The sequence below is a fragment of the Musca domestica genome, unplaced genomic scaffold (assembly GCF_030504385.1).
Source record: "Musca domestica strain aabys unplaced genomic scaffold, Musca_domestica.polishedcontigs.V.1.1 33, whole genome shotgun sequence".
In the NCBI taxonomy this organism is placed as follows: domain Eukaryota; kingdom Metazoa; phylum Arthropoda; class Insecta; order Diptera; family Muscidae; genus Musca; species Musca domestica.
Window position 1 is genome coordinate 746,009 of NW_026712312.1, and position 16,887 is coordinate 762,895.

At 34.8% G+C, this 16,887-nt stretch overlaps 1 protein-coding gene across 1 annotated transcript; it reads right to left on the reverse strand.

Annotated features, from left to right (window-relative positions):
- Nucleotides 1-715: 715 nt before the first annotated feature.
- Nucleotides 716-7,553, reverse strand: LOC101888825 (kunitz-type U15-theraphotoxin-Hhn1d). Its single transcript, XM_005182426.4, has 2 exons — nt 7,210-7,553; nt 716-999 (listed from the first exon to the last, which is right to left on the reverse strand). The coding sequence occupies exons 1-2, from the start codon at nt 7,331-7,333 to the stop codon at nt 815-817; spliced, it is 309 nt and encodes a 102-aa protein (XP_005182483.1). The 5' UTR covers nt 7,334-7,553; the 3' UTR covers nt 716-814.
- Nucleotides 7,554-16,887: the final 9,334 nt, after the last annotated feature.

Below are 16,887 nucleotides of genomic sequence, written 5' to 3' on the forward strand. Positions count from 1 at the left end.
AAATCATTCCAAATGGTGGAGGGTATTCAAAGATAGGCCCGGCCGAACTTACCGCTTTTTAACTGGTTTTTATAGATATTGCCTAATTTTATTTGTAATCAATGCAGGACTGCAGTATATGACAGATTGAACTTTTTTAAATTAAGAGAATCTTGTCGCAAATAAGCGATATTTAATCTTTATTTACTATAGAGCATTCCACTGTCGATCTTTCTCCACCCGTGCCGTTGGTGTGAATGTTTTTTGTTATTGTTGCAGGTTTATGGGTTAAATGCTGTGCCATTTAAAATGGCCAAATTTTTGGTTGATTCTTTGGTTAGGTGGGTTATGTGATATCTGTACATTGTCTACGTACCACATAAGCTACATACATACACACATACGTATGTTCGAATGTTCATATGCCTTTTATGTAATTTAGTCTATACATGTACATATGTACATTTGTACGCAGACACAACAGTTGACACCCATAAAATTGCGACAATTTGTCACATTCCTTTAACATTTCGTTCGTTCGCTGGCTGGCTGACGCGTTGAGGTGATAAAAGCCACATGGAATGGTTGGCAATGATTTGGCTGGCCATCAACAATAATAGACTCGGCAACGTTTAGAACAGCCGGAGTATAAATCACTACCGCAACAAACACACACACACTCACATGCCCACACACACACACACACATAAGACAATGCAATGATTTCAGACCTTTGGTAATAATATTTATTTTTGTTTAAATGTTTTTATAATTTCTAAAAAAGTATTTTGTAAAAAAAATAAATGTTTTACTGTGGCAATTATTTATGGCGAATTTAGCCATAGCACCGGTTCAAACAGGACTCTTTGCTGCAGAAACGATTGCGATTGCCATTGCAGCCTTTGTAATTGAATTTGTGACATGTCCCCTTGTCGTAGTACCATCTGATTTGTGTCGTCGTCTGATCCTTGCTGTTGCAATAGTATCCTTCATTTTTACCCGAATAGCAATTGAATTGATCTGGAAATGAAGAAAATTTAATTAATAAGTGAATATCAATATATAAGCAATTGTTGCATTGTTGATAAAATTGTGTGTGACTGACCGAGGCCAGGGAGAGTAGTTGAACCTAAAGATAGAAATTTACCGCAAGGGTCAATCTTAGTGCGAATGGGTGCGACAAATTGAGGTTTTCAGAAATTCTTGCGTTTTAAGGTATAACAAGTGATAAAGGTAGAAAATTTTATAACATTCTTATTAATCTCTCGAGATGTGTATAGTGGTGAGAAACTGCATATTTTTAGAACTTCTAGAATTTAGTTATTAAAATTGTACAATATATCGTTCTTTAAGGGTACAAAATAGGATTCGTTATGCAGTGATAAAAAAACATTTTTGGGGGTAGTATAATACACACAGATTATTATTTATATTTACTATTTATTTACAGATTTTTAAAATACTAAAAGAGTTCGAAAAGTTCTTCAAAGTACAACATTTTATCAAGAAATCTATAAGAGCCAGGATTTTTTAAAATAGGGATACGAGTGCTAATAATCCAACATTTAAAGATAGAACTGTGTCCGTTAAGAGCACAGAAAGTAACGAAAAATACCATGGTAACCCATCGTAGGACACTTAGCATGTGAATAAATATTGGGAGAAAACTTCGTTCTCTAAGTGTAAAAAAATCTAAAAATGTTTGAAGTGCATAATTTCAGCAGAGACCTACGGCTAGTTGGAATCTTAAGAAATTTGTACCTTTAAGATATGGCATTGTCACAGATTAATCAGAAAAAATAACTTTGAGCTTTATGGATTCGATATGAAAAAAAAAATAATTTTGAGATATCGGCCACTTTTGATTAGGAAGTGATTAGAAAAAAAATTTCTGAGAGTACAAAAAAATTGGAGCATTGGAGGAATGAAAATTGTGCCAGAAACCTTTCAAGAACCCAAATTAGGAGGTTGTGTTATATGACGGTTATATCAAATACTTTTTTTTCTTTTTTATTGGAAATTAAGGCTAAAATCTTCGAGCCCACAACCTTGCATTACGATTATTCAAATTGTTGACTCTTTATGGGTGTGGTTCCGAAGGAGTGGGTCCATTTCTTATGTGCAATTTCGCGATGTGCAAAATTGAAAGAAAATCGGAATCATTAATTCCCTATTTTATGCAAAAAATCAATATGTAGAATTCTTGTGAGAAAGGTACCAGAAGAAGCTATATGGGGGCTATACCAAATCGTGGACCTATGGAATCCATTATGAACCACAAATACTAATTTTCAGACAAATCCGTGGAAAAATGTGGCAAAAATCATTAAAATACCGAATATCGGGAGATTCCGTTATATGGGGACTATACCAAAACGTGGACACATATACATACAATGTTTCGCCACCGGAGCTAGAACCCTTTATGACCTACAAATACCACTTTTTAGACAAATCCGTGAAAAAATATGGAAAAAATCATCAAAATACGGAATATCGGGAGGTACCGTTATATGGGGACTATACCAAAACGTGGACCGATACATCTCATTTTCAATACCAACCATCCTAGACACAATACAAATTTCTCTGCTAATTTTTGGCGCTCTACGTCAAATAATGTGGGCTGTATCGTGATTTCAACAGGCAGGTAGACAGACGGACATCGTTAAATCGACTTAGAATTTTATGCTGATTAAGAATATACATACTTTATGGGGACTACAAATATTTAAGGATGTTACAAACGGAACGACAAAGTTAATATACCCTCCTTTCCAAGGTGGAGGGTATAAAAATTGAAATTATGTATGGGGCTATGCTTGTATTGAACATTTGTGTACCCTGCACCATGTATTTTTTTTAAACAAAATCAAATGAATTTTGGCACACGTCATTTGTTTGACCCAAGGACGAACCCTATTGAAATTGGAGATAATCGGTCAAAATTTAGATATAACTCCAATATACATATTTATTCGACAAGCCATTTTTTTGTGTACCAAATGTGTAATAATAGTCCGAATAGAATGGAAATTCGTGTACACAACCAAATTGAGCCTAGAAACCAGCATGCTAATATTGCAATATCGATAATAAAAAAAATCAAAGTACCGGAAATCAGGGTTATATTTAAATTGGCATTCCACAGTTCTTTGCGAGGGATTAAAATAAATTGATATAACATTGAAGATTTTTTGCTAGGAGCACATCTACTCGCTTAATGTCAGCTGGTTTATTAGAAACGTTGACTAAAAAAAGTAAAAAAGCAGTAAGTTCGACCGAGCCGAATTTTGAATACCCTCCATTATTTGGAACAAGTTTTTAAAAAAATAAAATCCGTTAAAAATTCTGTTAAAATCTAAAAAAATACCGAAATATCGCATACAGGAACTTCAAATATAAATTTTCAAACAATTTCGTTAAATATTGTACATAAAATCTTCAAAATACCGAATCGATCTAGCGATGTCCGTCCGTCAGCCAGACAGGCTGGTGCGCACGATAACCCTCGAAGGGAGTATCAGATTTGATCCAAAGTTGGTGCATGGTAATATAATTGTCAAATTTAGATCGAGTTCAGAGGTATGCAATATCGGTCCTCTCCTTCTGGTACCTGCCTCATAAAATGTCAACATTTTCAAAGAAAATAAATTACTGCACAGAAAGAAAAAGTATAATCCGATTTTGCTCCATCGTTGCATATACTAATATTTGCATCAGTGCCAGGTCTGATGTAATATATCGGAACACTCCTTCTGGTACCTCCACCACAAAAGGTCAACATTTTACCAAATTTTACCATCAACGCAAGACGTGTTATAAAAATGGTAGAGAAAGGTGTTACTATTTTGAATAACCAAAATGATCATAAAAACCGAAATAAATATCCGGTTCTCTTCAAATTACACACATCACAATAATTTTAATTAAACCAAGGTCTGGGCCCCAATTCTTGTTCTATGAAAATGTGGAATAAAAACTTTTATAGAGGAAAGAAATGTCAAATGAAAAATATTATAAAGGGAATATTTCTCATTTAATATTTTCATAGAACAAGGGTCCAGCTCTTGATGTGAAGATTGAATATGTCGGTTCTCTCTTTCTGGTACATCCCCCACAAAGGGTCAAAATTTTGAATATCCATGAAGCTCATAGAACGCGAAAGTAACGACCGATTCAATTCAGGCTTGATACACCTCAATATTTCCACCAACACAAAATCCGTTATAAAGATGGTAGACATCGGACCGTTCCTTCTTGTGCCTCCCCCACAAAGAGTCCACATTTTAAATAACCAAAACGAGCATAAAATCCGAAATAAGCATCCGGTTCTCTTCACATTTCACATATCCGTTTATTTCTACTAACACAAGATCTGCTGTGAAAATGGGATTTATCGATGCCTTTTTTCTGTTACCTCACCCACAAAGGGTCAAAATTTTAAATATTCATGAAGATCATAAAACACGAAATTAACATCCGATTCCATTCAGACTTCGCACATTTCAATATTTCCATCAACACAAGATTTTTTATAAAGATGACAGAGATCGGACTTTTCCTTCTGGTATCTTCCTCTTGTGAAGATGATATACATCTGCCAACCCCTTCTGGTAACTCACCCACAAAGGGCCCCAATTTCCAATACTTATATCTGTCATAACTTGATAAACAAGTCGCATATTCTTTACAAGTTGCTTTTTATACCCTACACCACAAGGTGGTCAGGGTATTATGTCTTTGTGCATTGTAACAGGCAAAAGGAAACGAGATAGACCCATAGTTCCTTTTGATGATCTGCATAGAATCACGTTCTGAGTTGATTTATGCATGTCAGTCCGTCTGTCCGTCCGTCCGTCCGTCTGTCCATGTATTCTTGTGAACAAAATGCAGGTCGCATTTTTTATCCGATTGAGATGAAATTTTGCAAACAACATTTGTTTGGCCCAAGGATGAACCCTATTGAAATTGGAGATAATCGGTAAAAATTTAGATATAGCTCCCATATATATCTTCGTCCGATTTGCCTTTTATTGTGCACCAAACGTGTAATATCAGCCCGAATAGTATTGAATTTTGCGCATTCAACCAAATGAGGCCTGAAAATAAGTATGCCAAATTCTATCGAAATCGGTTCAGATATAGCTATAGCTCCCATATATATTGTTCATCCGATTTGTTATTTTTGTCCTCCGCAGCCGTAATATGCACTCTGTAACAACAATATTTGGGGAAATATATGAAATGCAGCTCAGAAATACCTTTGCTAAATTTTATCGAGATCGGTTCAGATTTGGATATAGCTCCCATATATAACTTCGTCCGATTTACCATTTATTGTGCACCAAACGTCTAATATTTGTCCAAATGGGATGGAATTTGGCACATACGACCGAATTTAGTCTAGAAGGTAGTATGCCAAATTTGGTGAAGATCGGTTCAGATATAGTTATAGCTCCCATATATATTGTTCATCCGATTTATTGTATTTGTTACCCACAGCCGTAATATGCACTCCGTAACAACGATATTCAGGGAAATATATCAAATATAGCTCAGAAATATCTTTGCCAAATTTTATCGAGATCGGTTCAGATTTGGCTATAGCTCTCATATATATCAAATGGGCAATACAAGTCCGAATTTGAAAGTTACAACTGCTTCGGCATATTTAGTCTTTTGAAAAACTTTTAATTGTTATGTAGAGCTCTACTAAGTTAGCAAAATGGTGCAGGGTATCATAAAGTCGGGCCCGCCTGACTCTAAGACTTTCTTTATGGTTTTTAACTTGAAATAATATTATATAGTCCTGTAATAGGGTTATCTTCGAACCGGATCCACGAGACCACTCAAATTTTTGTTGCGCCATCTATTTTGAATATTTTGCCAAAATTTTCAAAAAAAAAAAAAAATAAATAATAATAATAATAATAATAATAATAATAATAATAATAATAATAATAATAATAATAATAATAATAATAATAATAATAATAATAATAATAATAATAATAATAATAATAATAATAATAATAATAATAATAATAATAATAATAATAATAATAATTATAATTATAATAAATAAGAAAACTCAACATTTCAGATCGGACCATAACTGCGACCAGTAGATTAATTGTAAATTATCATGGACGGATACGCAGATCTAGATGAACTTAGCCCAGCGAGATAATAAGATCGATATACTCCACGGAAGGTCGGGAACCCGTATTTAATAAAATAATGTAATAAAATAGATAATTTCAAAATACAAAGAAAATAAATAATTTTCTTTCCAAGAAAATTCTGGTTAAAATAAAAAATACATTATTTGAAATTTTGGAGTTTTTCGATGAACATAAGAACTTTTTTAGTCAGTAGTAGAAGATTTTTGATTTTTGCGCTGGACAAATTTCTAGTCTAAATAATTATTATATCCTTCAATATTGTAGCCACTTTTAATTCCGTGTTATTTATCCTATCCTATTTATCCAATATCCTTTGAAGTTTAAAAAAAAAATCTCAAAAAATATTACCCTAAATGTTTTAAAGGTCTACCCAAAATTACAATGCAATACATTTATGCTTGCACCTCTCACAACCTTTTAGCTCCAGTCACCAGAATTGTAGCTACTAAAAACCAGACCCCTCGAGATGATTCACTTGGAATGTCACTTGCGTCATCTACCCGGCTACTCGCGTCACTTCATAACACAATACAAAAAATTTCCACTTTAAAACAGATGTTTAATAAGACATCTAATACAGAATATTATTTAGTGACATGAGATTCATTGGAAATTGACATTTTGATGAGTAAGAACACATTTTGGATTTGTGTGAAACGAACTCACAATTACAGACAATTTGCAGTTTTCTCAAGAAGCATCACATATGTATATTATGTATGTGCGTATATACACACACACACATATACAACGTTTTGCTGAATTTATCTTTAATTGGCCATGAACACAAGTCAGTAGAGAGATAACAGTTATTAAACCATTAGTAAATATGCCATAGGTAATTGGTAATTCATGTGAAATATGAATGCCTGGAATATCCTTAGTTAGATTATCATACACTCACAAACACACACAGCCACATTCTCATCCTCAGTATCCATTTCAACATCATCATCGTCGTTACGATCACACCAAACATAATTAGGTTTATTGTCAACACACAATTTGAACGATAATCTTATCTAATTTTGTGAAATCTTACTTAGCTCTTTGCAATGTTGATTCGAATGCGTAACACTTTCAACGGAGTGGGGTAGACAGGTCAGCATCAGCATTACGCTGAATATTAAACAGATCAATAAAAATGTATTGGTTAATTTTGCCATGACAATCGCGGAGATGTAACACCGAACACACAATTTGAAATAATTGAAATAAAATGTTTTCTTCTTCTCGTATTTCCTTTTTTCCGATTTTCTTAAGCGTTCCGCTGTATCGGTTATATCTGCATGTAGAACTACTGGCCGTTATTTCTTTGTTTGTGCGGAATTCTTTTGTTGCGGCCTGCCTGGTCTGTCTGTTCACTTAGACAAAACTTAACGAAATGAAATATTAATTTTCAATATTTTCCTCTGGTGGGGTACTCAAGTGAATTGCTTTTAAGTTAATTGTATATTTATGTGAGAGTATAAAGAGGCTAGCGAACGTAGAAAGAAAATGGAAAGAATGAGGGATAGCCTGAACACACATTTGTGAGCAATGAGTGGTGGTGCGCCAAAATAGTCACACCAGATGCCAAATACAATAAACCAATGACATGGACTGACTATTCTTTTCCATATCCACACTGAAAATGGCATTGACCTTTGATTTCATTGGGAAGGGGAACTAAATATTTTGCGGAAATACGCTGGATGTTTTGAAAATTTTTGGAAGAAATTTTTGGAAGAATTTGATTTATCGGCTGAAGTGTCCCAAGCGTCATCACATTGTTTTGATAGAACAAAATCGAATTTCCTAATAAATTTTAAAAAATTTCATAAAATAACAAGATTGCAGAACTGGATCTTTAGATTGGGAAATTTAAGTCGAAACAAGTTAAAAAGCAGTAAGTTCGGCCGGGCCAAAATTTGAATACCCTCCACTATTTGGAACGAATTTGGAAATTTTCAAAAAATAAAATCCTTAAAAAAATTCTGTTAAAATTTTAAAATACCGAATATAGCCGTTATATTGGGGTCTATGCGACGTGGACCCCAACATACATAGGCATTGTTTGTAATAAGCCTTTACCATATTCAAATTCGAAACTTGAAGTAAACGATGAATAATATAGCTAAAATTATCAAAATATCGTATATAGGGAGGTACCGTTACATCGGAGTTATACGAAGGCCTTGGCTTGCATAGACAATTTTCGTTGAAAGCCTGTAGCATCCATTACGAACTTCAAATACGACATCTCAAACAATTTCGCTGGGTATTGTACCTAAACTCGTCAAAATACCGAATATAGAGAGGTAGTGATATATGGGGCCCAAGCGAAAATCTGGACCTGCATAGACAATTTTGTGTCACAGACTGTAGTTCCCATTACGAACTCTAAGTACGTAATTTGAAACAAGTTCGGTGAATAATGACGCTAAAATCATCAAAATATCGAATATAGGGAGGTACCGTTATATCGGGGTTGTACGAAGACGTGGACCTGTACAGAAAATCTCCTGTCATAGGCTGTAGCATACATTACGAATATCAAAAACCAAATTTGAAAGAATTCCGGTGAATAATCTCGCTAAAATCAACAAAATACCGAATATTAGGAGGTACCGATATATGGGGGCTATATGAAAATGTGAACCTACATGGCCCATTTACGAACTTAACCTGCCTACTGGAAAAATAAACATGTGTGTTTTCAATACGTTTGAAAGATAGAGTGATTACAACAGACAGACGGACATCACTAAATCGACTTAGAACGCTGATCAAGAATATATATACTTTGTTGGGTCTGAAATGAGTATTTTGAGGAGTTACAAACGGAATGACAAAGTTATTATACCCTCCATAGTATGGTGGAGGGTATAAAAACTGATTTTTGGTTAAAAGGTCGAGTAAGGTGATTGCGCGACAAAACCAACACTCGATATTGTATCCAATTAACGTCGATTTTGTTCGCAAACTTCGCTTAAATCTATCAGGTACTGAAACCAAGGTGGGTATATACCGAATAGTGGTAATCATACCGTACAACACTATAACTTAGATTGGGACAATAATTATGTAACATCTCAAAATATTGGTCAAAGACATATCCATCCATCTCCCAGAACTAAGTCGATCTAGATAAGTATGTCCGTCCGTCCGATAGTCTATGTTAAATTTTAATCATAATACAGGTCGCAATTATGGGCCGATTCTCATGAAATTTTGCATGGAGGTCGGTTTAACGCCAGAATAGAAGCCTGTTGTTGGGCGACACTATCGCAAAATATTTAGACGTTGAAATGGACCAAACACAAAAACGGTTTCTGATGTTAAAATTGCTTTAGAACAGGGAGAGCCTGTTTTTTGTGATTGTATGTGTTTTGAAATAAAAAATATTGCAAGTGTCTCTCTGCCTCTCTATACACAGTGAGAAATATTTTTTTTTAATTTTTTTATGGTAACCACTTTAATTTTGTTCGTAGAAATTCATATTTTGAGCAAAAGCAAAAAAATCGGTGTTACACAAAGACGCCACGAATGACGTCAAAAAATATTTAAAGTGATGTATCCATAAAGTTTTATTAAATATTATTTTATTTTTTATTTTTTTCTTAATTTATATGCAATTAAGTTATAGCCACCTAGCCCATATGGCCATGGACGGTTCTAGTAGCTATGTATATTGATATAATGGTTTAAGGCAAATTTGTTAATAAGTGACCCGGCAAATAGCAGCAATTTTTTATAGATATGTGTAAAACAAAAAGGATATTTAGAAACTTTCTCATTCCCTATCGAAATGAAACTGAAAACATTTTTTTGTTGTCGTTGGCCAAATACCCGCCAGCACCATACTCATTGTCTGCTACAATTAAACTAAATATTCTACCAAACCCATTTTAACAGAAAATCCAAAACAATTCATTGCCTATCCTTGCTCTAGAGGTCAGAACTATAAGCCAATCGATTCAGAGTTTCGCATTGGACTAAAGTTTAGGGCCTACCAATTTTATAATCATCGTATAACATTTAGCGGGTGAAACAGAACATAACTTTAATGTTAGAAAATTCAACAATTTCCATTAAACCGCGATTATTTTTAATTCCAGCGACATCTCAAATACAGGAAAAGATCAGGTCTGATCGTTACATTAATGCTCATATCCAAGATATAACATAATCTCAAATATCGAAGAAAGGGAGTTTTAGCTAGACCACTTATATCTCAAGAGCTGCCAGATGGGTATTGATAATTTTCACTAATTCAGAATGGCCTGTTAGGTAAAAAGCTCCCAATATAAAAAATCCCACAAAAATATGCCACTAAGAATGAGAATATTTAGGTTTTTGCAATTTTTTATTGCATGTTAAAGTATTCCAGTGATACTTCATTATATTGTTTACAAGCGTACAAGAGTATTTTGAAGAAAATTTTCCAGAAAAAAAAGTGATTTGTGATGGAATTCAAGCGTGATAGTGTGATTTCTTTATATGGAAGTGGACGGAAGAAAACAGTAACATCAACAGAAATGGTTCAAAAAGTAAAGAAGCGACTTGATCGAAACCCGCGTCGCAGTGGCCGAAAAATGGCTCGTGAGCTCAACATATCACAATATTCCATTCGGCAAATATTGAAAAAAAAAGCTCGGGGTAAAGCCATTGAAATTCCAAAAAGTGCACGAACTTACACTGCAACATAAAGAAAATAGACTTAGAAGAGCTAAAGAGTTGCTTCGCTTGACCGAAAGTGGTGAACTGTAGATTTTTTTTCTCCGATGAAAAAACATTCGTTGTCCAGCAGTTTTTAAACAAAGAAATTGATCGTTTTTTCTTGCTACAGGGGTCAGCTGAAAATGTGCACCTTCGGTTGGTCACAGGAACTTAAGCGCCGGCCCCATCACCATGGCCGGCGCTTAAGTTCCTGTGACCAACCGAAGGTGCACATTTTCAGCTGACCCCTCATGGTGGGCTACCATAACAGCCGATGGTCGCTCTCCACTCGTATTAATCGACCGTGGTATCAAAATAAATCGCGAAAATATTCTGGATGTGTATTAAGGCCTTGAGTACGCAAACATTTTGTGCGCAGACCTTGGACATTCCAACAGGACTCAGCGACATAGCCCTCAGCACGCGCCACAAAAGAATGGTTACAAAATGAGGTTCCTTGCTTCGTTTCCAGCGCACAATGGCCACCAAAATCTCCGGATACCAATTCGTTGACTATTATGTCTGAAATATTTTGGAATGAAATGTTGACACTAAAAGGTACCAAAATGGGCTTAACCGGGAATGGGCCAACAAACCGCAGATCAACATTCGGGCAGCATTGGCCGTTTGAAGGTCATAACGCGGACTTGACCAGCTAGTCTTATATAAAGTGAAATAATAAGTCGATATAGTCCAAACCTAGCACGTGGCAATATTTATATAATATTTTTTTTGGTCTGATACGAAATGGACAATATTGGTCCATTCATTGAGAACCTACTCCATAGAGAGTCAACAGCTGGAATAATCATAACAGAAGTCAAAATATATTTAAATAATCGAACATTGGCTGAGAGTATCCTTCTGTCGGAAAAACTGACTGATACTTTTTAGTTTTTCATTTCAAACACTATCCGTTCACCCAATTGCAAATTTAATACAATTCAGTATTTTTCGTATTAAAAACCACCCCTTCATTTTAGCCACACCAACCAGCAGTGACCCGAATACCATCATATCAGATTTCCAACCATAATACGAAAAAACGTCATATTTATTGCATCTTAGAACTTTAAGTAGACTAATTCTTCAAATTTCAAAAAAACAAAAAAAAAAAAAAAACAAGTGAAAAAGCTGTAAGCAGTTGTATACCCTCCACCATTTGTACCAAATTTGGCAATTTTCAAATAAATAAGATCCGTTAAAAATTCTGCTAAAATCTTAAAAATACCGAATGTGGCCGTATATTAGGGTCGACACGACGACGTGCACCTGCATAGGCAACTTTTGTCACAAGCTATTACAATATGCAAATGCGAAACTTAAAAAAATCTGTTTATAGCTACATTATAAAAATTATCAAAATACCGAATATAGGGAGGTACCATGAGGGTTATAAAACGTGAACCTACACAGACAATTTTCTGTCATAGGCTGTAGTATTCATTACGAACTTCAAAATAAATGTGAAACAATTCAGGTTAATAATGTCGCTAAAATCAACAAAATACCGAATATCGGGAGGTACCGTTATATGGGGACTGTACTAAGACCTGAACCTACATGGCCCATTTTCTGTCTTAAGCCGTAGTATCTATTACGAACTTCAAATAGCAAATTTGAAACAATTTCGGTTAATATTGTCGCTAAAATCATCAAAATACCGAATATCTGGAAGTACCGTCATATGGGGGCTATACGAATACCTGGACCTACACGACTCATTTTCTGTCTTAAAATGAAGTGTCCATTACGAACTTCAAATACCAAATTTGAAACAATTCCGGAAAATAATGTCGCTAAAATCTGCAAAATACCGAATATCTGGGAGTACCGTTATATGGGGGCTATACGAAGACGTGGACCTACATGGTCATTTTCAATACCAAAAGTCCTGCAGACATAATACACTTGTGAGTAAAATTTTGTCGACGTACTTCATTTCATTCGGAAGCTAGAGTGATTTCCACATACGGATTGATGGACAGACGGACGGACATTGCTAAATCGGCATAGAATTGTATGCTGATCAAGAATATATATACTTTGTGGGGTCTAAAATGTATATTTCGAGGTGTTACAAACGGAATGACAAACTTAATATACCCTCCATACTATGGTGGAGGGTATAAAAAATAGCGACCCTCTATCCAATGTTCAGAATTCTAGAACTATCCGCTTGCCCATTCAGTGGTTTCAATTTTTAGTTACTTTTAGTACTTTTTGCGTTCTTACAGTTCCGGTTTATCTCCCCTCTACAAATCAAGTTTTACTCATTTCGTACATGAATTCTACATGTACATGAATCGGTTGCTCCAAAATTGGTTTTCCGAATAAATCTCTCGATATTTACTGTAATATACGCGCTCACTGTTTAACTCAATTTCTATTTTTGGATATAAAAGATTTTTGAAACCGCTAATTCATTCCATTTAATTTTCACTTCTCATTGCTGTCATTCAAAGACGTGGACTACATTTTCCTCCAGTGTCAAAAACTAAAAGAAAACTTGGATCCCTTTGACAATGGAATCGTTCATCGATGAATGTCAAACAATTAATTTCAATGAAAAATGCGATAAATTTTTTTATCCTTCTCCTCCTCTCTCTCTCTCTCCTTAATACGTGTCAATTGTTTTCACTAAATTTAAATTAATTTCTAAACAATGGCCAATTATACTTCTTTTAGTTTTTGTTTTTATTTTTTTGATGTGTTTTGTTTTTGCTGATTCGCTTCCGTCACACTGGCCCCTATTCATTCGCATCTCAGCAGTTCGAATGGAGAAAAAGGGGTGGGGGATAATGACAACACACAAAATGAGAAGAGAAAAGTACAAAGTGTGAATAATGACCAGCGCGCAATGAGTTGTTGTATCCCATGGCAGCTTGATTGCCACAATGGCAAGGTGTCCGGTCATTGGGTTAAGCTAACTAGGTGTGGATGTTGCTGCTGACATTTGCCCAGCTCGCCACAGGACAGAGAGGAGGGTCCGCTTCTTCTTCAGCTTGTTTTCACACTTCAAACTAAGTTAAAAGAAAAGAAAAAATCGCATTATCCAAAGAGAAATTAAAAGTCATTGTTGAAAATGAAATTAAAAAATGTCGTGATTTGTATGTGAGGATGGGTGGGGTGAGTGAGTGTGCGTGTGTGCAATTTTTTGTTTTCATTCAAAATTAAATGAACGAGCAACTGACAGTTCAACTGACTGACTGACTGATTGAGTGACTGGATGGCTGGCTGACTGGCTGACTGTATGAATGTGTTTTGGCAAATGTCCATTTTTCACGTTTAAATTTTTCCCCCACTCCCTTTCTTACTCACATTCAAGAGAGAGAGAGGGTTCTCTCCCTCTCTGCGACCCCTTTTGTTGCTGGTCATCAATTTTAAATTAAACGTATTGTTTGCAATTTAATTATGTTTTATAAATAATTAAATGAATTTCATGAATTGACATCAAGGATTTATTGGTTAAATGTGTTTTGAGTGAAAAATCTGATATCATTACAAATTGAGTAAAGTGTTGGCATTTAAACCTTCATAAATGATGATGGGTTTCATATTACAATTTAATATTTTTTATTGTATTTTTGTTGTTGTTGTTATTTTTGCTGAAGTATGCAGAGAGTTTCAACTGTTTCAATTTTAATTGATTTACGAAACAGTTAATGTTGATGCAACCGATTGTGTTTTTAGGTATTTTAAATTCATCTACATTTGTATACCCTCTACCAGTCTATGGAGGGTATATTACCTTTATCATTAAGCTTGTAACTCCTCGAAATACAACAACAGTATATATGTATATTCTTGATCAGCATAAAATTCTAAGTCGATCTAGCGATGTCCGTCTGTCTGTCTCTTGTAATCATATTTCGAACGAATTGGCGTGAAGGCTATAATTTTGCATACGTGTGTATTTTGCCAGTTGGCAGGTTAAGTTCGTAAATGGGTCATGTGGGTCATGTGCGTTTTCGTATAGCGCCCATACAACGATACCTCCTGATATTTGGTATTTTGATTATTTTAGCGACATTGTTCAATGGAAATGTTTCAAATATTATGTCAAAAAAATCTAATTAAAAAAATAAATAAACCAGTAAAGAAAGTCTTAAAGTCAGACGGGACCGACTTTATGGTAACCTACACCACTTTGCTAATTTAGTAGAGCTCCGCATAACAATTAAACGTTTTTATGGGAGAATTCAATCATACACGCTATGATTATAATTATAATTTAAAGTTCAAAGGACTAAATATGCCGAAGCATTTGTATCTTTTAAATTCGGACTTGTATTGCCCATTTGGTGCACAATTAATTTGAAATCGTATAAAAATATATATGGGAGCTATATCCAAATCGGAACCGATCTCGATAAAATTTGGCAAATATACATCTGAGCTGTTTTTGATATATTTCCCTGAATATCGTTGTTACGGAGTGTATATTACGGCTGTGGGTAACAAATATAACAATTCGGATGAACAGTATATATGGGAGCTATAGCTATATCTAAACCGATCTTCACCAAATTTGATATACTAGCTTCTAGACTCAATTCGGTCGTAAGTGCCAAATTTCATCCCATTTGGGCAAATATTAGACGTTTGGTGCACAATCAAAAGTAAATCGGACGAAGTTATGTATGGGAGCTATATCCAAATCTGAACCGATCTCGACAAAATTTAGCAAATGTATTTCAGAGCTATATTTGATATATTTCCCCAAATATTGTTGTTACAGAGTGCATATTACGGCTGCGGAGGACAAAAATAACAAATCTGATGAACAATGGGAGCTATAGCTATATCTGAACCGATTTCAATCAAATTTGGCATATTTATTTTCAGGGCTAATCTGATCGTACGTGTAAAATTCCATACTACTCGGACTGATATTACACGTTTGGTTTACAATAAAAGGCAAATCGGACGAAGATATATATGGGGGCTATATCCAAAGCTGTATCTATGCAGATCATCAAAAGGAACATTGTACCCTGACCACCATGTGGTGTTGGGTATAACGGTTCATTTTATTATTCGGTATTTTGAATCGTATTTGAAGTTCGGAAGCGGTACTACAGAATTTGCATATAATTACTTATGTAGGTCCACGTCTTCGCATAGCTCCCATATAGCGCTTTATGTTTCGATGTTTTTTTTTTTTTTTTGTAATTTTTTAAGTTCCTTTGAAATAGTGGAGGATATTAAAAGTCCGGCATGGCCGAACTAAGCTTCTTTTTATACCCTCAGCCATATGGCTACAGAGGGTATATATCATTTGATAGGCCAAAACGTGCCTCATCAAAATAATAGTTTTAAACTTTAGGTCTCTTTGGAAATCAAATCCGTCTGAGCGAAATATTTAGATATACCTAGTTTTAAACAAATCCTTGACTTGTTTCCCAAGTTATAACAGATATATTTATTAAATATTGTCACCCTTTGTGGGGGAGGTACCATGAGGGGTGAACCGATACCAATCATCTTCACACCATACCTTGCTTTAGTAAATATTTTGGGATGTGTGAAATATAAAGAGAATCGGGTGCTTATTTCGTAGTTCAAGTGAGTTATTATTATTCAAAATTTTAACCGGTTGTGGGGGAGGTACCAGAATAAGTTTTTCGAATTATCCCATCTCCACATCAAATCATGCGTTGATAGAAATATTGCGATGTGCCAAATTTAAAAGAAATCGCTTGCTTATTTCTCGTTTTATGAGCTTCATTGTTGTTCAATACTTTGACGCGTTGTGGGGGAGGTACTAGAATAGGTGGTCCGTTATATCGGAACTTTATACCAGAGATTGTATTAGTGGAAATATTAAGATGTGCGAATATTTCACATATTATCAAAGGCATAATTGTTCCAAATTCTGACCTTTTGTTCGGAGAGGTACTGGAAGGACTTAGTCGATACATCGCAACTTCACACCACATATACTTTTAGAAAAAAGTTTCAGATTTCTGAAATTTGAAGAGAGTAGGATGATTATATCGTGTTTCATAAGGGATAA

Excerpts from the sequence above, each read along its gene's own strand:
- LOC101888825 (XM_005182426.4), bottom strand. The coding sequence starts at position 7,333 with ATGGCAAAATTAACCAATACATTTTTATTGATCTGTTTAATATTCAGC. Across the intron at positions 1,000-7,209 it reads TCAACATTGCAAAGAGCTAA|ATCAATTCAATTGCTATTCG; the intron begins GTAAGATTTCAC and ends CTTCATTTCCAG.